The 26,205-nt window shown below is 40.6% G+C and overlaps 1 protein-coding gene across 2 annotated transcripts in view; it reads left to right on the forward strand.

The window, feature by feature from the left end:
- The window catches only part of LOC139924122 (cadherin-7-like), a 69,321-nt gene that overhangs the window by 22,594 nt on the left and 20,522 nt on the right, over positions 1 to 26,205 (forward strand). Inside the window, exons 2-4 of one of the 2 annotated variants that reach the window (XM_071915062.2) lie at positions 3,891 to 4,185; positions 12,999 to 13,118; positions 24,345 to 24,512. In XM_071915062.2, the coding sequence (XP_071771163.1) occupies positions 3,891 to 4,185; positions 12,999 to 13,118; positions 24,345 to 24,512 (583 nt within the window). The remainder of the gene's footprint in view (positions 1 to 3,890; positions 4,186 to 12,998; positions 13,119 to 24,344; positions 24,513 to 26,205) is intronic. The other variant, XM_071915063.2, reaches the window with a different exon arrangement.

Genomic DNA, 26,205 nt, shown 5'->3' on the forward strand with positions numbered 1-26,205 from the left:
ACTAGGGTATACTTTTAATAAGCCCTGCCAAGCTATACATATTTTATGTAGTCCTTGGTGTTGATTAGATTTGGAAATGAAATATGTGAAGCCAGTTGCTTCACTGTAGTGCGTCCCTCCACTGCCAGGCAGAGAGTAGGAAACGGTGCAAGCCAAACAGTTCGGTGAAAAGACTGCATGGTGCGCTCGACCCCTGACCCCGCCTTGCATGCTTTGTGGGCTGTCAGCTTTGTCCTTCCTGTCCATGGTATTTACCGGAAACAAACTGCCACGGATGGCTTGCTCAAGATTAAATGTTGACTCTCACTACGGCTGACAATTTACCTCAAGTTTGCTCCTGACAGCGGGAGATGGTGAATAAACATGGTGCTCCTTAAGAGTGGCAGCATATGCATGCAGAGACATGAGGATGCAACCAATACAATCATTATGCCTCCAACTTGGCATTCATCAACAGACTGATGGATTCCATTAATAAAAGACCTCTAGTGTTGTAGCCTCTGTTCAATATGTACTGCTTAGACACAATCCAACACAATATCGAGGCAATCATTCTCCACCCTGCTGCATTGACTTGGAAATTGAAATAGCATTGCTGCTTAGTCCCATGATGAGATGTTAACATTTGCAGATGTAATGAAGGAAGAGTTTCAACAATAATCCTGTGTGAGTACATGATAAAAAGACATGGTGCATAATAGGCTTTTGTCAGTGCTCTACACAATAACCATCAATAGCAGAGTAGATAATGCACACATACTCATTTATCCCTCCTGTGCTCACAGTAATTAAATAAAAAAATATATATATTTTGTTCAAATATTTGTTCAGGTACTTATTTCCTTGGTAAACAATTTATACACAGGGGGAAACTGTCAGTCATATTATTTCTGTAATGGTGAGCACAGGGTCTGGTGTGGTTTTAGAGTTAAGGATATTAATAGAGAAGTAACAAAAGTTTGTAACTCAAAGTTTCATGATATGAAAATTTGACAATATGCATTGTGGAGTTGAAAAATGTTTTGTGATTTCAGCTGAGGTCTAGTATTTAATATATGTGTTTGTCAGAGTATTGTGGATATTACAGGTTCAGGTCTTTCTATACAAGCTTTATTCACTTTCAACATTGAATATAGATTGTGGAAAACCTTTGTTACTTGGTATCATCTCCTTCTAAAAGCTGTCTGCCTTGGCGTTAGTTAAGGTGTTTTGTTATGTTTGAATTGATGGGTAGAGGACAGAAATATGTACTTTTCTATATTTCCAAGCAATAAATGGTTGAAAATGATCAAAACATTTAAGTCTTCACTGTCCAAAATGTCTTTAAGATACAAATAAGGACCTTCCCAGAAGATATGTGGCAGTTTTTGTGATCACTGTGATTATTCGACACATTGACGGGATGGATGGCCATCACACAGCTCTGGCTTCAAATGGGATTATTCAAAGTTGGTAAACTGTCATGGTAACTTCAAGGCCCCAAAAAGCTTCACGTGTATTTTCTTTAGGGTTGTTCAAGGATTCTTTTCTGGAGTTGTACTTTGAGCAGAGGGCTTAAAGTCAACTTCAAAACACACTTTTAACTTGTGATTTGTTCTCTCTAGATTAAGATTCTGTCATTTAAGCTGAGAGTTCTTGAGGAGACAACAAAGGTTCAGTGGAAGATAAAACATTTTGTGTTATTTGTTTGTCAAGCTGTATATCCGTCTGTATGGAATATTATGACAACTCTTATTAGAAATTTCGCCTATTTTTAGCCCCTCCAAGAAACTCCATAGTGGTAGCCCATATGTCTTGAGCTGAAAATGAGATGTAGTTCTAGTCCCAGTTGGTCCAGTACTAGTGTAAGAGGGGGATGGATAGGGTCTTTTTCCCATGGCGCAGCCGAGGGCATCAGGAGGCAAATTCAGGTCAGGCAGTCAGTCAGTCAGTCAGTCAGTCAGTCAGTCAGTCAGTCAGGCAGTCAGTCAGTCAATCAATCAGTCAGTCAGTCAGTCAGTCAGTCAGTCAGGCAGTCAGTCAGTCAATCAATCAGTCAGGCAGTCAGTCAGTCAATCAATCAGTCAGGCAGTCAGTCAGCCATGTAACGCTTAGTGAGACGATGCGCTTCGTCAGATGGCCTCTAGAGGGCGTTTTTGACTGTGCGATGCAGTGTTTCCCATACAGAAGCACAAAATTAAAAGTTGGTGAGCGTAAAGAAATGGATCTAAATCGATCTTTGATGCGCCTGATGTCGCATCACCTCATGTCTGTAATTTGGAGACGTACAGACAGCAGACCAGCAGCACTGAACTCAATCCACAGAGTCTCCAGGTGTGAAAACAAAAGTGAAATTTACTGTAACATTCCGCAGTCAGTAACGGGGATTAGTAACTCGTCTTCGCTGCCATACAGACTTTAACGGTAGGTGCCTTAAATGTTACCTTGTGGTATTTAAGTAACATTAGTTGAATTACCTAATTTAACCTTGTCAGTGCTTCAGTGCATAGTATTGAACACACGCGCCGTGGGTCTGGACAGGATCTGTGCTCGTTTGGTATAGTAGTAGTGCAGAAATTTAACAAGCTTCACTCGGCAACTTTGCAGGTTTGCAGCCCAAATGGCAGCGAGAAGTAACTCTTTGAAATGTTTGAGCTTCAATACCCAGAAATTATGGAACGTGTCGTCAGTAAATCGATCTAATGTTGGTGAGTCCAGCTTTCTCTGGACAGAGCGCTCACTCACAGCTGTTTAGGAGACACACTGTTTTTTTTTACACACTTTATTTTTAGACACTTTATTTTGAGCTTAAGTTTTGATTTGTCACTTTCTGTGAGCGGAGAAGTGTGCATAGCAGACACCAGAATTTAATTTGGACAAATAGGGCGAATCTACAGGGTCTCAATTAGATGTTCAAAGGATGCTCTTATCTGTTGCAGCCCCACTTTGTGATTGAGGCTGATAAGACAAGTGTACTTTTACATGAAAGTCTTGCCTAGTGTAGCTCTAAGAATCAGAAGCCAGGCCAGCCTCCAATATGCTACAGTAGGTTTCTAATCACATTTTTCGCAAGTTTTGTATTGAATGTTAAGGAGCTTTTGGATTAATGTGGGGGATAAAGGTTCTCCAAGGGACAATTGTATCTTGACATTCTTAATGAAAGATTCCTGGACAGAAAAAGAGTGAAATGTAGCGGTCTATTCAGGTGATTCCCAGCATTGTTTTATTGATTCAAAAATGTTTAACCTCAGTCGTGATGCTTTTTTCTATGAGATGAGCTCGTTATTCTTGGAAGTCCTGAATGAAAGTTGTTGGTTTGATCATTTGTAATGAGCATTACATGAGTTACCAAGTCGTAATGGCATCACTGTTATGCCATTATCTGTGGAAACGTATGAGAATCCAGTGTAGGTGCTATAGGTCGATTGCAAATCATGACAGGATTCCTTTTAGACTGTACTCATGAGTAAATGGTGCATCTGGTTTTGATCTGATTTGGATCTTTGTCCAATAAACATGAAGTGCACTTCATACCATACACATTAGCAGTCACATGACTACTCAAAATTCACATAGGGTGTATAAAAGGTCCTTTTAGAAAATACTAAATATTTATGAAATGTACTGAAATACATCAGAGTTTAAATTCCTGTTTGATGTATTTATCATGGTATCACTTATCACCGATAATGTACAATCCATTTGACTGTAGCATCAAACTGGCCTGAGTAATCTGTGTTTTATGGGACTGTACCACTTTATCGATTACTAAGAGTGAAGCCCTGAAACCTCTCTTTATCCAGCCTGGCATTGGCACTTAAAAAGCTGGAGTTATTATTGACTCAGGAGATGGATTTTTTACATTTCGTACTTGACCTCTTTCACACTGATGTCCTCTGTTCTCCCAATAGCTACACTCAGATGTGGACAAAGGCGATGGCAAGGTGAAGTACGTGCTATCTGGGGAGGGCGCCACCTCCATCTTCACCATCGATGAGAACACAGGAGACATCCACGCCACCAAGCGCCTCGACCGGGAGGCGCAGGCCTACTACACCCTCCAAGCTCAGGCTGTAGACCGCCTCACCAATTTACCTGTCGAGCCCAGGTCAGAGTTCGTGGTCAAGGTCCAGGACATCAACGATAACGAGCCTAAGTTCCTCGATGGACCGTACTTGGCAGGCGTTCCAGAGATGTCGCCCTTAGGTAAGCTGTTCTGTTTGTTATGTTTTCACTTTTTCCTATAATTCATATCAGGACTTGTGACTCAGACTTGTCTAAGTCTTGGATGTGGACTGACGTATCTATAATTGTTTTTTCTTTTTTTAATGTACAACATGCTTTTTTTCACCTCATCTCCAATAAAATGATTGGCTAGCTACATGCATTCCAACACACTTTTCATCCTGCCAATGGATGTTGAAGGGTTTAATGCATTCCTTTGCAGACAAATCTACATCTCTGTTCATCAGAGAAAATAAAGAAAGGCTTTAATTATCATTTTTGCATTTAGAAAGGCATTCAGAAAGGCACCCAGTTTATTGCTTATTTCCGTTTTGGACTCAATTTGTTCAGGACTCGGTCTTGACTTGGTCTCAACCCCTTTTGGACTTGGTCTTGACTCAAACTCAATCGGACTTGGTCTTGGCCTTGACTTGGACTCGATTATGGTGGTCACGACTACAAGCTCTGATACATATATTTCTCTCCATCTCCTTTCTTTCTCTTTATCCCCATCTTCATCTCCCTCTCTCTTACTCTCTCTTTTACTTACCCTCGCTCTCACATCCGCACTTGATAATTTTCCATCTCACTGAATTCATCTTCATCTCTCCCACTCTTTAGTTCATGGAGGGAATTGGGAAGTTTGCAATATTAATTTGAATCCAGCATGTTCACTTTGTAAGACTAAATAAGTGCTAATCACATAGTTAGTTACATGGGTCCTAGACAGACTGAGATGCTCATGTGGGAGCAGTCCCTATTCAGATTTGGACAACTTGGCTTTTGGGCATCGCTTTACCAGGTTTATTTGAAACCTTGGCTTCTTTGTTGGTGGTAAAGCTGGCCATGGACTTTTCTCCTTTCCATGCCTTTCTGCTGAGTCATTGCCTTTAAATACCATTCTCTTTCAGTTCAGCTTTTTTGAGCATGATGGTGTGTAAAGATTGAATTGGCAACATGCCCATTGAGACATTAATTAGATAAAGATATAATGAGATAATATATACTTTACAGCATCTGCAATGACTCAGGCCATGCTTTTGCTATGAGAAATCATTAAATTAATTTTGTAATGTTTTGCTTGTAAGCGTAATTGTTTGCTTAGTTGTGGAGAGTCGTCAAATTGCTTTAAATACCATTCCAATTATTCCAATTATTCATAGACCAGTTAACAACATTGTACTATTTAATTAATTTCTCCCAAGTTTTTCTCACTCAACAGTTAATATTCTTCTTAATATTCAGTGTGCAGATTTCTAGTTTAACATTATAGCAACAATAAGAGCGCGAGGCATATTGCAGGATTTCGGGTGCATAAGGACACTAGGAACAGGGTGACTGGTGGACTTGGACATGGAGTTTCCCATTTCTGGGATGTTCAAAGTGGATTTCAACAATAAAGTTGAATTTTGGAGTGTGTATTTTTCACGTCTATATGTTTTGTATTTGCTCCTGGAGGAAGCTATTGCATCAGAACCCATCTTTGACCGGTTGCTTCTTGCTGCACGGTGCATGGTCAAGATTTCCTTCAAGGTTTTCGAATGGGTCAGGCTCAAGCTCGAAATGCAAGTAAATTCAAAATGAACGACAGCAACATCCTGAGGCCGTTTGGACGGCGTGTGCAGGTGTGTGTGAGTAACACTGAGAGACTGAGACAGTAGGAGAGAGAGAGAGAGAGAGAGAGAGAGAGAGAGAGAGAGAGAGAGAGACCTCCATGTTGATAACCCTTGGTTTGTTATTTGTATTTGGAATTTGGCATTATAAATATCTCAGATTTTCACAGTAGCTGTTTGTTTGTTGTTGTTTGTTTTGTGTGGGGTGTTTTTTCAAAAGAGAATTTACCAGTGCACCATGAATGTTAACTAGATGCTTCCACGTCGGGCATGATGGCCAACAAGAGACGGGTGGTGCTAAGCATGTCGACAGGGCCACACACAGTTGGCTGAGAGTAGAGCAATCTGTTAGAAAAAGTTAGACAAACCATCAAAAACTAAAAAAAAAAGAAAACTTGTATTAGGAATCCATAGCAAGCTTTTCCTGACTGAATTAAAATCAGTACACTGGATCTTTAAATTTAGAATCTGCATATCGTAATGTGGATACGCCTTCATTTACATATTCATCACCTCAAGTATTTTGGCACAGAACTGAATTGGCGCTGAGTGACACTTGTTTAAAAACCAACTCAAGCACACTTAAGTCAGGTCTGAATCAGGCCTATAGGCCACAGCAGGTTTTTTTGTGATAATGTTCTTCCCACACCTCCAGAGTTCATGCTAGCCAGTACTTGGAGGTATTTGCCTGCCAAAAATGTCTGTCTGGGTCCTTTTGGACTTACTGGCCAGGAGAAGAATACAGACAAATAAGAATCTACCCATCCATTTTCTTGCTGTTTATCTGGGTCAGGGTTGCGGTGGCAACAGGACAAGCAGAGCCTACAGTCCTTTTACTCATGCAGCAGTTTCCTCCAGCGCCTCCCAGGGGATGCCAAGGCACTCCCAGGCATGCTGGGAGATGTAGTCCCTCCAGCGTTTCACAGCACAGACTAATCAGAAGTATTGGAATGGAGACTAAAGTGAACTTGGCTGTCAAAGGCAAAAAAGCCTGTCTGGCTTTTCCATTTGTTTGAAAAAAAAAAATAAAAAAATACCACCAAGTTTGGGATACATTCTGGGTTGTGTCTGAGATTATGTGCATGACAGAATCATCTTTAATTCTGGTGAAGTGATCTCCTGTTTTAGGTTGTTAATCACCAATAGCAGACATTCTCCTAAAACTTCTACAAGATTTATTTTGTTCTTTTACAAGCTTTGTGAGTTATGAGCTTTCACACTCAAGGAAAACGCAATATGACAAATTGCATCGTCTGAAAGAAAATTAAATAAAAAGTCATGTTCCATGCACATTTTTTCTCATAATAGATGTTTTATATAGACACTGGGAAATGACTGCTAATAGAAAAAATAAAAAATAAAAAATTCAGGGAATTCGAGAGAAATATCAAGAACTCATAACTTGAAAGTCAAATTAACAGAAGGTGAGGTGTTGTGCCATGAAAACTAAATAATGGCTCATGCTGCTTTGGGACCTAGCAGTCAATCCTGTCAGAAACAGGAGATGCAGATTAATATTCAATTCATCAACTTAAAATTCATGTTAAAATATGCAAGGGAAGGAATAACAGCAAGTGGCAGACACTGTCTTCCAATTTCAGGGTTTAAATGATATGACAGATGCAAGAACATTACACCTCGATACACCCATCAACTCCAGGAACTGAGAAAACAAATCTACATTTGAGCATCACCTCAGTACCTGAAAGATGCAAGATACCCTACAAGATGCAAAAAAAAAAAGAGAAAACATGTGTATGGCATGTCAGCATTTTTTTTTCGTACCTTCATGGTTGAAATGAAAATTACACCAGGCATACAGCGGCAGTTGGAGTCTTTCCAGGCCAAGCAGTGCTTTGCCCACAACATAGGCACCGAGATCTCTGAAGGATTACACAGCCTACAGTCGACGGGGGGTACAGAGCTCAGGCTTAAGGAACCGGAGGATTAGAGTACAAGAGCTTGGAGTCTCGTGTCCGACCCGAGATAAGACGGAAACTCTGCACATCAACCGCGGAGGAGGAACGTGCTCACACCATGAGCACCGAGAAGCCGGGTCACCCCCGCCAGTATATTTACCCAGCCGGCTTCTGTGAAGGTCTTCATCTCAAGTTGTTGGAACAACATGTGAATAATGCATCCCCTTCTTTGTAAATATCTGCTCAAAGCAATTATCACAGCAGTAAAGAACAGGCAAGGGCCAAGCACCTCTTGTCCCCAATAATTCCTTTATAGATGTCTTTAAATCATTAATGGTCACAGGCCTGCACCGCTGATGAATGGGTTCAATTTAGAGGAAATCATGAATTTAATTAATTAAAGTAATTAGAGGCAGTGCTCGTCCATACACACGGAGACCTTATGGCCCGAGGATCTCCAAAGGCTTTTGTCTTAATCATGGCGGGGATGTCAAATAAAAGACAAGAGAGCTTGAGGACAGTTGGAGGTGTGACAATCCTGAGCCTTGGCTCTCTCCCGCTGCAGCGAGAAGGGCCCAAGGAGCAGACTGAGGGCTCATTACAAGCATAGAGAATGTAATGTCAACCCAAGGCCACTGCTCTTGAATTTACTACTCACCAGTCCTTTATCCAGCTGTCATTGTTCCTGTCTAATTCATGAGCCCCGAGATCAAGGATGGAATAGTCATTTCATTTTGGGGAATGAAAAAGCTGCTTTGGTTTAAGTGATAGGGGAAAAAAAGATCAGCTGTTGAGCGACAATTGATCCCAATTATTTTTTCTTCAGTGTTATGAAATGAGTGGAATAAGAAGGTAATCTTCAGTGGAGCTTATAGCCATGTTGACTTCCCTTTGCATTGTGGCTTATAAAAGTATTATATTCCAATACGCCTTAAAGCACACATTGAACACAGCGGGCAGATATTAACTTTCTTTTGTACGTTTTGATATTCATTTTCACTTGGCAATTACAAATAAATTTGAATTCAACTCTAAGCAATAATCCCTGCTTATCTGCAGCAGAGGGGAGCAGGTGTGAATGTGCATGAATATAATCAACTTAATCAAGGGTGGCAACGCTGAATACTCATCAAGGCATTGCAAAGTTAGTGGGTTTTAATATTGTTGTTTTATGTATGCAATTGTTAGCCATACATGCACGTTGCATTTCAATGTTCAGTTCAGTTGAAAAGCCACAGACTTGGTTTAAAAGTTGTTGTCCGCTTAGAGCAATGTGCTTATTAATTCATTGGTTAGTCATGTAAATAAAGTCAGATGATAATTGATTGTTTGTTTTACTTCTTGTTGTACATTCAAAGTAGATGATCCATTTTAAAGCATATGTGTTTTATCTTATTATAGAATTGATAAGCCATGGCAATTAAAATTCCAGAAACCAAACAGGTAACAAGTTTGAGTGTGCATTCAGAGATGCATATTATACTTGACAGTTGGATGCAGCTTGTATATATAAGTGGCTGAATATTACGTGCCTCCCATCCAGATTAGGCATGCCATATTTATTTTCATTACTGCCAGATGACAGTTGCTCACCCAAGATACAGAATTGATTAGGAAACCCTGTTTTGTACACATCTGCTGGGAATAAATAAAAATGTGAAAATTTGATCCATCACATCAATGAAGATGGACAAATATTGAAGTGACACAGACAGGACAAATTGAGTAGCAGACGACAGCTTCATGGAGCAGAAAGAATCTGTTCAAATTTCAGGATGTTCATCAATTTTTTGACATCCAGCTCTTGGCGCCTGACTGGTATTATTTGTGACCTTTCATATTGAAAATGTTGCTGAAAACTGAATGTTTATTGGAATAATGTTAGACTACCAAAGTGGCAGATAACCTGTAGAGAACAACTAAAAAGTAAATCTTTAACTGCAGTGCTCCATCCAAGTCCACATTGAATGACAATCTCCAGCTGAGTCTACTGAGCCTGTGTAAAGTGATTTTAACTATCATCCTGTAATAGAGATTTAGTAGTCGCCTGAGTTCTCTTTCATACGGAGTCATCCCTTGACCTTGGTGGTTTTAAACTACCAGTAATATAATCTGTCATGACTAAGAGGTGATGATATAATCTAGGAGTCCTTCTACAACCAGCCTGGTGATAACTTCTCCAGCTCCACCAAGCTATTTTCTATTACATTGTTCACATCCAGGGCCAGAGCCTGTTAATTCTTCTTTATGGCTGGAATGGAAGACTCTAATCTTCAATTTCCATGATCACTTCATTCTGTAAAAGCCTGTAAAATACACCTCATGCTAGAAAGTGAGAATTTTATTAGGGTGTTTGCCTCAAAGTAAAATATCACCTACTTGTAAGACAGCACTTTCCTTCATATGCTACAGTATAGGCTCAAGCCTAGCCAGAGATGTGTAGCTAGCTATTAAAGTGAAATATTCAAGCATAAACCAACTATTCATCTGACCATGCTCAACTGGAAAAGGCACGCTCATGGAAAATGATGTTTTTTTCATTTCAAGGTTACCTCAACAATGTCTGCTGTTGATGATTTCACCACAGGCGTCAGCTGAACGACCAACACTGACGTATAGTCTAACAGAAAAAAAAAAAAAAGTAGTCTGATTCATAATGGATGTTTGCAATTATTTCAGCGTTTATTGAGGGGTTCGTTTTTGTTCCTACAATCCGAGAATGGCTTTGCATTAGCAGACTGATGTAAATTGCTTCTTCAGCTACAAGAAACTCTGTATCTGTTAGATGAGCCCAGCTGGAGCAACCATATAGTGCCTGCTACCATAATGACATGAAAGTGAAAATTGTGTGATTGGCACTGATTACCAAATACTTCCTCACTGAAATCTTCAAACGCTGGCTTGTCTGCCTTACCTTGCAAGACACAGCTATCAGCTTAAGCCGCATCAACCATCATCGCTCCGTGCAAATGGAGTGAAATGTAAATATGGGCAACGATGGTGGTAGGTGACTAGCTGGAGGCAAACAACTGAGGACAGGACTGTATCATCACAAGGAGAGATAACCGGTGAACCTTTTCCATACTAAACAAGCCAATGTGCATGAATATTATTCTTACTCTCAGTTCTGGGCTCACTTCTGATGTCTGCTTCTTCTTTTTGCCTCGGAGGGGGAGTGGGAGAGGACAATACTGTACTGTGCTGCAGATGACAGAAAATTATGTGTTCAAGAAGCATATAATTATCAATCAGTCCAAAAATCAAAAAACATTGTTATGAGTCACGGGAAAAAGTGTGGGTGCTGGAACAACAGTTGTCAGTAACTGTACATCTCAAATTTTTAAAAACATGTTGCATGTATAATATGGCAATATTATCAAAAACAACATGTGGCACTGTGATTTTGGGGTATTATGTTGACACAGGAACAAGGTGTGTGTGTATGTGTGTGTGTGTGTGTGTGTGTGTGTGTGTGGCAAGCATCATCTGCATCTAAATATTATGGCTTTTATACAGTGGTTGCCAACATCTGTCTATTCAATCTTCAGTATGACACTGCATGATATCACTTTTTTTCTTTTCTTTTTTTTTTATATATGAAGCTCTGACCCAATTAGGCTCAATCTTGGTTTTGCTTGGATATTTTTATGTTAAGTCTTGTAGTTTTTGACCATATCAACACAAATATCTGAAATAAAGTCTCAAGATCCCATATTCTGTGAAATGTGTGTATTCTGAAAAAAACAAACAAAAAATAATAAGACTAGACTTTCTCTGGTTTTGGTCATGACTTGATCTAGACTCCTCTAGGCCTGGTCTTGGTCTGTGTTTTACTAGACTAAGGTGGTCTAAACTACGGCAAAACACTTACATAATCTTTGTCCATTAGCTTACACTATAACAGAAAATATAATAAAGATAAAAGTCCTTTTGGGAAGCTTGACCCAGATTGCTTGGCTCCATTGAACAAACCTTATATGCATTCCACTCATAGCACTTCAGACTCTTCTTTCCCCCTACATACAAATTGGTCTTTACTCTTTTTTGATATCTTAGAATGCTTTGCTTGAATTAGAATTTCTAAAAAGCCCTGTTCCCTGTACTAAGTATATAATACAACTCATCCAGTTGGATTTTTATTTTCCCCAACAGTTCATTAAACCAAAAGATCTGGCATGCGCTGTGTACTGGCACTTTGAGTCAGACAGTCTTGAACAAACAACACTTGAAGTTGTTTATTACAGGGATGGTGCCGCAAGATTAAAAATTGTAGATGCTATCTGTTCAGATATCATTTATATCATTGTTTTTAGTTTCCCCCTGCAGATCACTTATCAACATCTTCTCTGGTATCTTTAGCCTGTGGACTCACAGTCAGTGGCCGATTGGCTCGCCATCTGTGCATCAAGAGGCACTTCACCAAAGAAATAAAATAATACGAAGAATTAAAACAAACAAAAAAAAAAAAAAACATAAAATAAGAAATTGATTTTCCCAACAGTATCCACCACTGAAACATTGGGTTATAATATTCTTTAATCTACATTATTTTACTGAGCTCTAATTAGCACAACACAAAGATTCAGTGTCCTCCAGTGACATCGCTGGAGGACAAATTCAAACACTTTGACTCTTGATAAGTTAAATCAAATGGAGCTGGGCCAAAAAATGCTTATGGTGTTGTGGATGAGTGTGAGATGAGATACATAATAATTCAACTTTGTCTGCTTTTTTTTTTTTTTTTTCAGTGAAATGCCTCTTTAACATGCACAGATGGGTTGCAGAACCCATTCGGCTGCTGAATTAGGATCAACAGATTGAAGTTACCGGAAAAGATGCTGCTAACTGATCTGCAGGAGGAAAATGAAAACAATGAAAACGAAATGATCTCTGAAGGCAAGAAGTCGCATTTTAATCTTCCGGCAGCATCCCTGCAAATTATGGCGACAACTAACAGTGTTGTTTGTTTAGGAGCGTCTGAGGCTGAGAGCCAGTACACAGCACATGTCAAATCTTCTGCTGCTTCTAAAGGTTTCCATGGAAATTACAACCATATAACTAACAAACTAAAGAACAGTACCAACAAACAAAAACAGTGTAATTACTAATGACTAATGAGGTTATATTTAACGCTTTTTTTCCTCCGTTCAAGTGTAATTGGTCACACGTTCTGTTGATATGATGACCATTTCCACAATTAGCTCTGTTTGACTTGGATTCTGGATGTTGTCTTGGAAACTAATGAGAGGCTGTCTGCTTCCAGGAACCATGGTAGTGCAAGTGGCAGCCACAGATGCAGACGACCCCACGTACGGGAACAGCGCCAGGGTGGTGTACAGCATCATCCACGGGCAGCCCTACTTCTCCGTGGAGCCAAAGACAGGTAGGTGCAACGCTCAGACTGGAGGGGGTGATTTCTCCCCTCCGGTTCATATTTAAAGTGATGTTGGACTTTGGTAGTCCCTTGGGTTGTGTAGCTTCCTGGACACGATATAACCCCCCAAATCAGCGATTCTCTGTTATCTGTTGCTCCGGGAGAGGAGATTGGAGAACTGTGTTTTTTTTTCTCTCTCTCCATTCACTGCCATTATAAAGCGAAACAGGTCTGAAAATCACACTTGTAGCACATAAACGAACACGAACAAAGCAGATTCTGACAATATATATAAAAAAACGAGTCATTCTTCTGAATTTTCTTTTTTGATGTTATTAAACCTTTCAGTTTGAACAAGTGTAACACTGAAATTCTTCCAACGGTGTTACACTTGTTGGTTTAATAACATAAAGAAAGCAAATTACTATTTTTTTTTTTTTTTTACCAGAATCTGCTTTGTTTGCGTTCATTTCTGCGCTAGAAGTGTGATTTTCAGACCTGTTCCTCCATACAATTGCAGTGAATGGAGAGAGGAAAAAACGCAATTCTCCAATCTCCTCTACCGGAGCAACAGATAGCAGAGAATCGCCGATTTTGGGGTTATATCATGTCCAGGAAGCCACGCAACCCAAGGTACTACCAAAGTTCAACAGCACTTTAATGTTCGGATATGGCTACAGTAGAATCTGCTGTATGCCTGCTGTATGAGGCCTGGTTCCTTCCCATGAAAACTGCATTGACAGTAGTTGAACAAATTAGAGCATGCTACAGTACCGGCTTAGTAAAGATAGCATCCACAGAATGCAGCTCACATCCAATTTTTGTCAAGTATTGTCATTTGGTGCAATATAGATAACAGCAATGGAATTAGAAAACAGAGGAAAATACCCAGAGCAAAGGAGTAAAATGAGGTGCAAGATAAGATGTGAGTTAGTTTGTTGACTTGTGGGATGTTGTATACTGAGAAGTGCAGCTGCTGTCCTCGCTACATCTTCATAGCTGGCTCATTAGCCACTGTCCTGCTGAGGCTCGGCTACTTCATGCAAAGCACTCTCGGAAGAAAACAGAAAAATATGGGCCATCCCGTAATATTGGGCTTCATCCTCTATTTCGAGAGCAACACATACACACACGCTGAGATTTTGTGAATGTAGTTCTAATTCCTGAACTGGAAAAAGCCACTGCAGTGCAGGAATTTTATATCAGTTATTTTTCACACCCAGACAGACACAGAAACTAAAAGGGGTGCTCAACAACAAAAACATTACAGTGACCTGTAAGGTTCTCCATAAACATTCAATAAGCCTAACCACTGGAAACTGGAGCACTCCAGAGAAATGACTTTATATGACAAGAAAGGAATTTCTTCATACTGCACTGACTTTATTGCTGTGGTGTCTGAGGAGCTGGATGAAGGTGTCACGGACGTCGAAATTTCAACACACTTACCTATAAAGCCTCTGCACTATTGCGGAATTCCTCTGTTGTTTTTCACTTTCTAGAGACCTTCTACTAATGATGACTCCTAATGCAGCTTTCATTGGTGAACATTTCCCTGTTTTGGGTGAACATTTACATGTTTTATACACCCTAAATGAAAAAGGATACTGGATACTCTGTAAGCTCTGACAGTTCCAAGGGGACCTCTTTGAGGCTGAAAAATCTTTGATTTAAGTAGAGGATTCCTCACGGTTCTTCAGAAGCTAAAACTTCTGGGGGCTCATTAATGTGTTAAAATGCTCGCATCACCTTACTTAAGATGAGATCTTCCAGAGTTAGCATGCAAGTCTTTGAAGCAATTACCCCGAGTTATTATTCCGCTTTTAGCTTGCGAATTTGTGCCTGTTCTGGTTTTTATGGAATAATCCAGACGTCTTATTAACCTAAATCACAAAGCGGGGCTGCGAGAGAGAAGAGCATCCCCTCTGCCCTAATTGAGACCCCATAGATTCACCCTGTTTGCCCAAATGAAATCCTGGTGTCGGGTGTAGACACACAGGAGTATGTACAGACAGGAAGTGATGAATCGAAACTTGAAAACGTCAAGCAAGCGGCAGTGAGTGAGCTATCTGTCGAGAAAAAGCTGCGCTCACTGTTGGATCTGTTGCATCTCTCGTTCTTTTGGTATAAAGCAGTCGCAGTTTACCGATGACACGACACAAATTTTTCAGACGGTTACCTCTCGCTGCCATTTGGAGCTGTCATCGTGCAAAGTTGCCTAGTGTGGCTTTAAACAAAACTTTTAAGCACATAGATGGATCCCGAGTAAGTGCTCTTATTCTAGGACAGTGGCTAGTTTATTAACCTGTCATACAAGCAGGCCCACACACACACACACACACACACACACTAACACACACTCACACGCACGCGTACGTGAACGGACGTGTGCACCCACACACAGCCCCTGGGCCCTTGCCAGCCCCTCTGCTTTCTCCTGCCCATCTCTGTCTGACCATGACTGATTATGCTCGGCTCTCTCCCCATCCACGCAAAAGGTGATTGGATCTCATGGTTATGAGATGCAATATTGGTGTCAAAATGGAATAGCATGGGTGGCCATCAGAGAGGTGTGACTCAGTGTGGGACTTGATGCAGAGAAGCATGAAGACACGCTCTCTTGTTTGGCAGGAGTAACTTTAAAGGGTAATTCTGCTTATTTTCAACCTTTCAGCCTTATTTTTGCCACCATGATGCTTGATTGTGTTCAAAATTTCATCACTTATATCACTGTAGAGCTTTACATGCCTCCAGTTCACTGGGAGCATTGCTGTCCAATACACACACACACAGGGCCAATGTAATCTCCAACACAATAATCAGGACATTTCAGTTATAATAGTCCATTTGATACTTTTTAGCGTTGCTCACACACTTTCTTGTTTACTTTGCTGGCTGCCGGTCTTCTGCCGTGTACACATTATATTGGACGAAGTAGAAAAGTGTGATTTTGTTGCTTCAGCTTGAAAGCATGCACGTGTTTTTGCTCATTGCAACGCCCACATCAAAAGCCATTTGTATTTAGAAATTTGAAATCAACCATAAACGAGGAGCAGATATTTCTCAATTTCCTTAAGCATGGTTGTCTGTATTAGTGTGAATAGAACTTGTAATCGTGATTTTTAATACGTTGGACCACCAACATCGGTGGATTCATGACGCCAGCTGGGAGATATCACAGCATGCAAAAAAATCCCACCTATTTGTAATTACCACTTGGAGTTTGACATGGATGTTTTTTCAGTCAGCAGTTTGTATTTACAGAAACTGTGATATGACATGAAGGCAGCATCAGAGTACTTGAACTGTCTACTTGCCAACTAGCTCACAGTAGTTAAAATAATACATCTAATACCCCAATATATGCAAGTTTCAGGCAATGAATAATCATAAATTGGATGTAGGCAGGTCTCATGTGAGTGTTTTTGTGTTGAAAGAACGTGTTTTAATCACGTTTTGGGTTCCACTGTTGGAGATTAAGTTGGCCTTGTGAGTGTGTGTGCATTGGAGAGCAGCGCTCCCAGCAAACTAAACCTCTACAGTGAAGTAAGTGATGAAATTTTGAACACAATCAATTGTTATGATGGAAAACTAGGAAAATAAAGCTCAGGTCAAAAATAACAGGAATTATCCTGTAATAACCCCTTGACAACCGACTGTAAGAGGAAAGCTTATGAAACAGCAACTTGTGTGTCAGGTGGGAACAAGCCAACTGGGTCATAGATGTTTCTTGAGCGTTTCTAGAAGAATTTATTTTCTTTTTCTTATCTTTTTCCTGAAAGACTATGATTAGAATAGTAATTGAGAGACATGTGAGGTTGTTTTCATTTGATTACTTTTACATTATAACTGTATTGATTAAAAAAGCAATCCAAGCTTCAAGAGTAATGCTATTGTCAAGTGATGATAATAGATATTCATTGAAAGTGTTGTGGGGAAATTAGCTTGACCAGTAGTGATGACAATTACACAAACATTAGTTAGAAAGTGTGGAACAATGTATGTTTTTACATTTTATTTCTTTGTAGAACCATTTTATTGCAGTTTTGTGGAATAAATAAAATAAATAAAATGTAATTCTTGCAAAAACACTGCAATTGAGGGCCGGTGCTTTTCCTGTCAGTGTGTCACGACCAAACCAGGTACTGTGGAGGAAAGTTTAAACCCTTAGCCATTCAAAAGGAACTGCCTTAGGGAAATGAAAATTCATGCTACTGTTGCATTGTTTCTACTGTCTTCTTGTAAAGCCAAGATCTTGTTCTGATGTAAACTTTAGCACTGTAGCACTTTTTTACCTTTTTGTATGTATTTGTTCATTTTTAATTTTTTCACTGAAATCTGAGCGAGTCCAAAAATACTGCAGCTGTATTTCTGTAATTAGGTTTGTCAAAAAGTGACAGTTATTCATTAATTTATTCACAAGCGACTTATCTCACTTAGCAATATTTATTTTCTAGCTAGTGAGCGATTATTAGATAAAAACAGATTAAAAACAGCCTGCTAAATGGGAATCCACCCTAATTTCTGCTACTTCTTATATTAAATACGACTATGATAACAGTAAAAAACAGCATCAAGAAGAACCCACAACCAACAAAAAAGCTTACATTTATCATAAAGTGTCTCCTAGAAGATTAAAAAATTGAGTGGAGGACAGGGCTGATGAAAATTTGACCACTTGCCTCTGGCCGCTCAATGATTTTAAACAAAGTTTGTGAGAACACTTGAACCCATCAATGAGTCTCGAGTGAGACTTCATGACACCAATACCAATCAGAGTGAGAGCAGACATTTACTTAAGTGATGTTCAACCAGCATGTCTGCCCCATAAAGCCCCTACTATTACTCTCATGGCATGTTTTTTTTTTTTTTTTTTTTTTTTTTCTAAAAGACCCGTTCAGCTCAATGAACAGAGCATACTTTCACAGCATCAAATAATGACTTGTTTTTCATTAGCTAAGTGGACTCTTTAAATCCCAAGGTTGACTTTTCAAAAGCTTTAATGGGTTATGATTGCTTAAGTGGCCTGTGTAAACCTACAGTAGAATGTGCTTTTAGCTATATTTGTGCTGCATGGCATGCTGTATATACTTTACATACTGAGAAGAAAATATTCTTTATCAGCATGAAAAACAAGAGAGAGTAGGAATCTGTTTAAAATCGTCCAGCTATGTTTTGTCATATTTCTTAAGCTATCCAAGTGCTAAAAGGGTTCATGGCATCCTTAGATCCTCAGAGTGACAATCCCTTAGATGTCGACATTTGTTTGTGTGGTGACTTTACTTTACTTCTGATTTTCCTTCACAAAAGAATTAAGTAAGTGTACAACAGAAGTCTGTGCTGAAATCAAATACAACAACGCTAACAATGAACTGTGAGCCCTCTGAGAGACTTGTTGTAATTCCTAAATGGAGCAAATTGAGCACACAAGATGCTCAATTTGTGTTTTTTTTTTTATTTTTTTTTTTATTTTTTATTTTTTTGTTTGGTTATGTGTGTGTGTGTGTGTTTATGTTGGGGGCGGGGGGGGGGATTAGTCTCGTTCCATTCGTCCATCTGTTTGTTTGTTCATTCCTTCGTTTGTTCGTCCATTCCAAACGATATCTTAGACACCACTGATTAGATTTTGAGAAAACTTGGGGGAATGATGCATCACTCTACCGCGATACGACAGTTTCAAAATGACACTCGTCGGCGCTAGAGGGGGGGCGCTACATTGTTCATTTTTTCATCCATGTGTCTCATGCGATATGTCAAACTCCACCAATCGGACTTTGATGAAACTTGGAAGAACGATGGCTCTCAGTATTGCATTTGAGCTTTTTTCAAAATAACACTGATTAGGCAAAGGGGGCGATACATTGTTTGTCCATCTGTCATGCATGATATCTCACAAACCACTGTTGAGATTTTTTTGGGGGGGGAAATGATGCATCTCACCACTGCAGTCCAGCATTTTCAAAATTACACTTGCCCAAGGGGGGCGCTACAATTTAAAGCCAAAACAATGTGACATATTTCTTTTACTGATTGGCCCAGAGGGGGACTTCTTCATTTGTGGGGGACGACATGTTTACTGTTACCTTTTACATATTGTCAGTCCCATGTATCTTACAGAATACACATAAGGGGCGAGGCACTAGCTTTTAGACAGCAGCCCAGGATTGAGTGTTGTGGGATGAGCGTTGTGGTTCTGTCTTTGCAAGTTACTAATTAGTCCCATTTGTTGCACAAGCCTGGGCCATAGCAGAGGGTGACTTTGACAAAGTGCCTGGGCTGAAATACACTCTCTAAGCTCTACACTGCAATACTGCACTAGCGATTAAGTGGCAGAGGGCTAATGGTCAGGGGGGGAGGAGGGAGTGTGTGACCTGGTGTTAGGTGGGTTGCATCCTGGCTCACTTTCGTATAACAAGTCTCTTTACTCTGGTTCTTAATCCCAAATTGAATCTACAAGGTGCCCTTGGGAAAAGTACTTAATCCTGAATAGCTCCAATAACTTCCGAGCAATGCATAATGTCGGCAAAATACATAAGTTGCTGCGCTTAAAGGTGTTCAGTTAAGACAGCATTTTGTCATATATCTTGATTGATAGCTTATAGTTTAGTTTGAAGGTGAAGCTGAAATGGTAATGCAATAAAGACTGTGTTCTAATTGATGGCAGGCTCAAGGAGGTTTGAACAGCTGCCTCGAGCTCCATACACCTTGGCGATACGACGAGTCTTTCAGAAACAATCACTCACACACATTAGCACTGCTAAGAATGCATACATACTCATAAATCTCCAAGTCTGGAATAACAAGAGTTGGTAGAAAATGCCAGGTGCCTGAATGAGAGGATTAATTACATTCTGAAGGCGGGAGTTTAAGATGTGGCACCGCATGCCTTTCCATATGACGTGAATATTACATGTGAATGTGACAGGTGCTCGTGTAACATATATATATATACGTAAGGCCGGACAGACTGAGTTTCGTCTCCTCTTGCTCCCCTGGTCGTGCGAATCTAATTAAAGCTAAAAGGCTCAAATAAAGGAAAAGGCCAAGTCCAATCTGTGTGTATTGTGTAGCTGCTCCTGTCCGCTCATCAAATGCGAAACTAAGATAGCGAGGTCAGGGGGAGACGGGTTTTGCTGCGATCTGTCTCTGATTAAGATATTAGCATGGCCTTTCCAGAGCCGTGCGTCTCTCTCTCTAATCTGCACCGATCAACATGCCTTCCTCTTCCCTCTGCTGTGTGCATTGCACCTCTGTACGAGTTTCTTCTTGTGTTGACTGCACTGACTAGAGAACATTACAGCTGAAGGCTAGATATAAATCTGGCTGCCTCCTGCTGTTCAGGCAGGTAATATAGAGAGGTCTGTTCTATTTTTTTTTTTATTCTAATAAGAAACAACACATACACTTAGGCACACACACACACACACACACACACACACGCACACTCCCTTAAGCTTGACATTGCAAATGGATGGATCCTGTGTACCATAACCGGTTTCATACTTTCTTTTTGTTATGTGTTTTAACAGTAATGTCCTAATGATACATATCAGCAGCACAGGCCCGCTCACCCTAGTGAATCCCCCCTGCTGTGTTTGGGTAGGTATGGTGACCCGTGTTTGGAGCATGACGCTTGAATGTCACCCAGTATAAACTACCTGTGCCGGAGATTTTATTCCCAGTTCGTATGGCCTGTTTTTGTGTTATGGGATCCGTTCCCTGTAAGTGGACTGCCTGAAGGTTTCAGCAAATCACATACTGCGCCATTCATGTTTAAGTGTTCATCACCTTCGTCATTACCTCTCATAGCAGCGTGTAGGGCCCGGAGGGTTCTCTCAAAGTCCGCACTTTTATTTCCTCTTCCCAAGACAAATGTCAAGGATCTGGGCTTTAGCAGGGAGCATGGCCCACCCGTCCGCCGCCAGTGGTGTGGAGACAGCTAGATAAATGCATGGCTACGATGCGTCTGGCTTGCACCGGAGGCAAGGAGTCACGGCGCGATGCGAGGCCGTGCAGCGATAGCGACAGAAGGATTTTAATCATCGCCTCTCCCCAGGAATGACACCAGCGCCGCGCGGGGTAACAGAGATAGAGAGCGAGGGGGCTGGCACCCAGCAGACAAACAACAGCCTCGCAACATAGCCGCGTGGATTAGCAGTGTCGCTCTGTGAGAAATATGTGTGCTTCTGGCCAGGCGAGAGGAGAAACACATCGCTGTTTTTTAGTGTGCTGGAATCAGGATTCATGGCATCATTAACCACAGCCAATATCTCTCAGGCTCCAACACACCAGGCTGATATTAAATAAGTATATCAATTGTGTGTGAAGCCTATCTATGGTTTAGTCAGAGTATTCATTTGTCTCACTGCTGGCTGCACAAACTTAACATCTTTTCTAGTAGGTTTATTTCACCTTTTAGGAGCCATCCATTGCAGCTGTTTTTTGTAATGCAACCATTATCCAGCTTTCTCCTCGGCTTTACTTCTCCCGAACGCTTAAAGATGGTTCTTTCAAGTCTAGACTCGCTCGTTTTGTCCCTATGGTGATGTTGTATGGAGTATAGAACAGGAAAGTTTATTCTGTTTGTGCCTAGCTAGCATTAAGGGACCTCTGTTGGATTGAAGGCTTGAAGTAAGCTTTCTGATGCAACTCAGTAAACAGGGTTCACAGGTGTCACAACAGCAGACACCGGAGCAGTGGTGATGCTCTTTAATTGGCTACAAGGTTACACTGTGGGAGAAGCAACAGAACACTGATGAATGGATGGATGGATGGAGGGAGGATACAGGAAGCAGATGGAGGAATACTCACACAGCACAGAGATGGATGCTTAGATTCTCCACATGAAGGCATCAGGCTTTAAAAATAATGAAAAAAATAAATAAAATAGCTGACATGTTTTGACTTTGTCGTTGAAGCTTAACCAAAGGAGAGGGAAGGAGCAGTGCTTTTCCCCAACGGCATATGACAACTTCCCACTGTTCATTATTTGGTGCAGGACTGAGATGGCATGTTTTGTACAGCAAAAGCAAAAGACAAAAGATTATTGCTTTATTGACTACCATCATCCCACTGTAAGCCCACGGGCAGAGACTTTGGATGAAGAAGTGGACAGCTCAGTATAATTTGGCTAACTGAACCGTTTAGTTAGACCAGCCAATAACAGTTTTCAGCTAGAGGGACTCTAATGGCATTGAAAAAGAAAGGCAGAGAGTGAAAATTAAACGCTTAATGGAATTGTTTATTTTCAAGTACAACAAAGGTTGACAGTCAAAAGACATCTTGGCATATTCCTTCATTTTTCTCTTGAAGTCTTTTGACCCACTTTTCTCAATCTGTTTGTCCCTCCGCCTTTGTTCGTGGATTGGGCTTAATTGCAAACTCTGTGTGCGTCTATGTGTGTGTGTGTGTGTGTGTGTGTGTGTGTGTGTGTGTGTGTCCTTCTACTTCTATCCTTGTGACAAACAGTTTGAGTTTTAGACCTTAGGTGTGAGACATTTTTGCAAAGTTTTGGCTGGTCCAAAGTTAGTTAGGATTCGGTTTAGGGTAAGAGTTAAGGTTAGGCATGTCGTGATGAGGGTTACGGTTAGAGTTATGTGTGTGTATGTAGCACACATACGCACACATAACCCTAACTGGTGACGTGGATTTTGCTCATGATTGACCAATCAATTAATCAATCAATCAATCAATCAATCAATCAATCAATCAATCAATCAATCAATCAATCAATAACTTTATTGTCCCTGATGGGAAATTTGGTGTGCAGCCAAGTATGAAAAACACAAATCACATACACATCTATCCAGAAACCACAGCAGCTTAGACTGCAAAGACCATAAAACAACAACGACAAAAATAAAACTACTAATAGTCACTATCTCTGTGAATTTGGAAAGTCAGACAGACAGACAAAAGACAGACATGCACTTAAATAAATAAAAAAAATAAAAACATAATGAAAAATGGTTGGCATACATGTGTGTACTGTATTTTTTCTTTCTGAACAATCTTGGTAATTCTATGTCTAAAGACAACACAGTCCTTGTCAAGGCCAAAGCTTTCAGAGAATCCTATAGTTCATGTAATGAGCAAATAAGTACACTTTTTTTTTTCTTCCTCTAGAGATTGGACCTCAATTACATGTCAAATTCCTGTGTAATTTAAAGGATTATAAGAAATTCTTCAGGTGCCAACTATAACCGTTTGATCTGCTTCATCAGGCTGCGAATGCGATAAAGCAACTAAAAGTGATTCATTTATTCGAGAACTGTGTGCTGTGGCTTTGTAAGGTCCTTAATGGGTAATCTTCCATGTTCTGTAGGAATCTTTAATAAGTGCTTTTTAATGAATGAAACACATTGTGTGGTAAGTCATTAACTTTGAAAGCAACAGTGATTGCCTTCGAAGGATTAGGACGCTTTTCTTTGCATTTAAATGTGTTGTGTTAATTTTTGTGGAATTATCATCTTTTGTAGTCAAGAGATAAAGTTGTGATTACAAAAATGTCATTAATGGAGAGATTCCACTAAAAGCTATTTTGTGACTGTGTGCAGCGACTCGACTTCACAGCAGCTATTACATACAGCAGCGCAGGTGTAAACTGACTACTAAAGACATATGACAATCACCAGTCTGACAGTCAGTGTTGTCACCCTTCTGATACAGATCTATTATGACAGGGGGACAGACAGGTAATGCCTTCCCTGACAGCTAACATGTCGCTTTATATGCGCTCAGCTTTCTGACAGTGTCTTAACATTAACCGCATCATATGTCACACTATTAAAACTATTTGTAGTGACAGCAGCAACGTCTTGACAGGACACAGGATAATCTCTGAAGTCGTGGCTGTAATGCAAGCGAGGTGCCGGTCCTTGTGGACACTCGTTGCACTAATCATATAGATGATACAAACGATTTAACATTGAATTGCTGTTGCTGTTTAAAAGACAAGAAAATAACATATTTACATATTTATGAAACACGTTTTCCACTTGGCACCCTATCTCTTTCTCTCTCTCTCTCTCTCTATCTCTCTCAAATTCAAATTCAAAATGCTTTATTGGCATGAATGACAATGTCAGTGTTGCCAAAGCAATGAGATAAAACGTCATGTGAATTTATTATTGTTGTATCTATATTATTGTATTATTTGTTATTGTTGTATTTATTATTATTTTATCTCTCTCTCTCTCTCTCTCTCTCTCTCTCTCTCTCTCTCTCTCTCTCCAGGCATCATCAGAACAGCTCTGCCCAACATGGACCGGGAGACGAGGGACCAGTATGTGCTGGTCATCCAGGCCAAAGACATGGTTGGTCAGATGGGCGGCCTGTCCGGCACCACCTCCGTCACCGTTACCCTCACCGATGTCAACGACAACCCGCCGCGCTTCACTCACAGTAAGCCTCCGCTCCTGTGTGTCCTTGCGGGATAGATTGAGCTTGCGCTGTATATTCCATATACTGCTACTCAGCAATCAGAGAAACACCCCAAGTCCTTCACTGCCTTTTCAGTAGTGCTTTGAGGGCTAAATGGGGCTTCATAGAGCCATTACCGTTGAAGAACCACTTCAACCCCGGACATACAAATGTAGCAATTGAGATCCTACTTTTTTTACTGTAGGCTCTGCATGCAGGGGCACAATACTGCTGAGCTGTTGTTGTACCCTTGAAAAATAATTGCAAGAATCTAATTCTCTGTTTTTTTCTTTGAGTACAGTTTAACAGGGTTTTTTTTCTTCATAATGTATCATAGCAGAAAGTTTAACAGGAAATAGCTAGAATGCCCAGGTTTTTGCATAAGATAGAAGCAAAACATACTCAGAAATAATCCTGATCACTAAACCACCTCTCACCAATTTACCAAGGTTATGTTAGTCTCATTCATAACCCTATTAGCATGATTCTCTTTTCTTTGTAACTTGCTTGCATTTGTGTTTTCAGCAAACATCTTGACTCGTATGGCCAAATTAAAATACAGCCTTACATTCCTGCAAGGAACTGCTCATCAGAGCTGGGGGCTGCCATGGCGGTGGATACTAGGATCAATCAGGCTCCGTTTTTTTGTTGTCAGCCTATTTCACGGGCTGCTAATGGGTTCCAGGCCCAGCTTTAGGATTCAAAGGAATGCAGTGCTTCTCATGATAATCTGAAGCGCCGGCAATCGGTTTACCGCTGATAGCCCGACCACCGCCTGGCCGTTGCACTCACCGCTGGACTGCCATGAAGTCAAGTCAATTTGCTGGTCCCCGGGGGGAGAGAAAGGTTCAAGTTTGCACAACAAGTCATCAATGCCGTTTTAACCCAGTGCTGTCATGCTGGGAAGAAAGAGACTTTGGAGGAGTTGTGGGCTTTGCCCCTGCTGTCGCCCTCGCAGGGTCATGGGTCAGAATCGATAGACCATTACAGAGCATCACAGCTGATAGAGTCCAGAAGGTTTAGCTAGTCCTTGGAAGGGAGAAGGGAAAGCAGCCAAGGTTAGATGCATGAAGGGACTGGCTGGGGGACGGGGACAGAGGGAAAGAGCTAGGTAGGGGCGAGAGGGGGGGAGGGAAGCAATTTTTTGGTCTTTTAAAGAGCTGCTATTCCACGGCAAATTAAAAAGCCATTACAAAGATTACACGGCGGCAAACAATGTCAGGCAGATTAGCATTTAGACGGCGGCTGAGGGAGACACTAGGGCGAGGAACACAGAAAGGTCTGGTAATGAGCTCTGCCATGGTGATTGGGGAGATTATGATTATGAATATGATTCCCTTCTTTATTCTTATAAGAGTGCTTTAAATCCGAAGGTTTTCGACAAAAGCTCAGGGAACACAATGGAGAGTTTCGGAGTAATAGAATCTTGGAGTGGACATTTCATCCCATGAAGCGTACCATAGGGATCTAAGCATGACTCCTGTTCTCTTTGGTCAAGGGGATAACCCATTACATTCAGAGAAGATTCGGGAAGCGGCGGACATTTTAATCCCTCTACAAAGGCATCAGAGTTTGGAAATACATCTAAATGTTTGTTTTGCCAAATATATTCTTCCACCAGTAAAACACTTAAGTACAGAAAAATGCCATTGTTCTTTGACGCTTTTATGTTTTC

The sequence above is a fragment of the Centroberyx gerrardi genome, chromosome 22, assembly GCF_048128805.1.
Source record: "Centroberyx gerrardi isolate f3 chromosome 22, fCenGer3.hap1.cur.20231027, whole genome shotgun sequence".
Lineage (NCBI taxonomy): Eukaryota > Metazoa > Chordata > Actinopteri > Beryciformes > Berycidae > Centroberyx > Centroberyx gerrardi.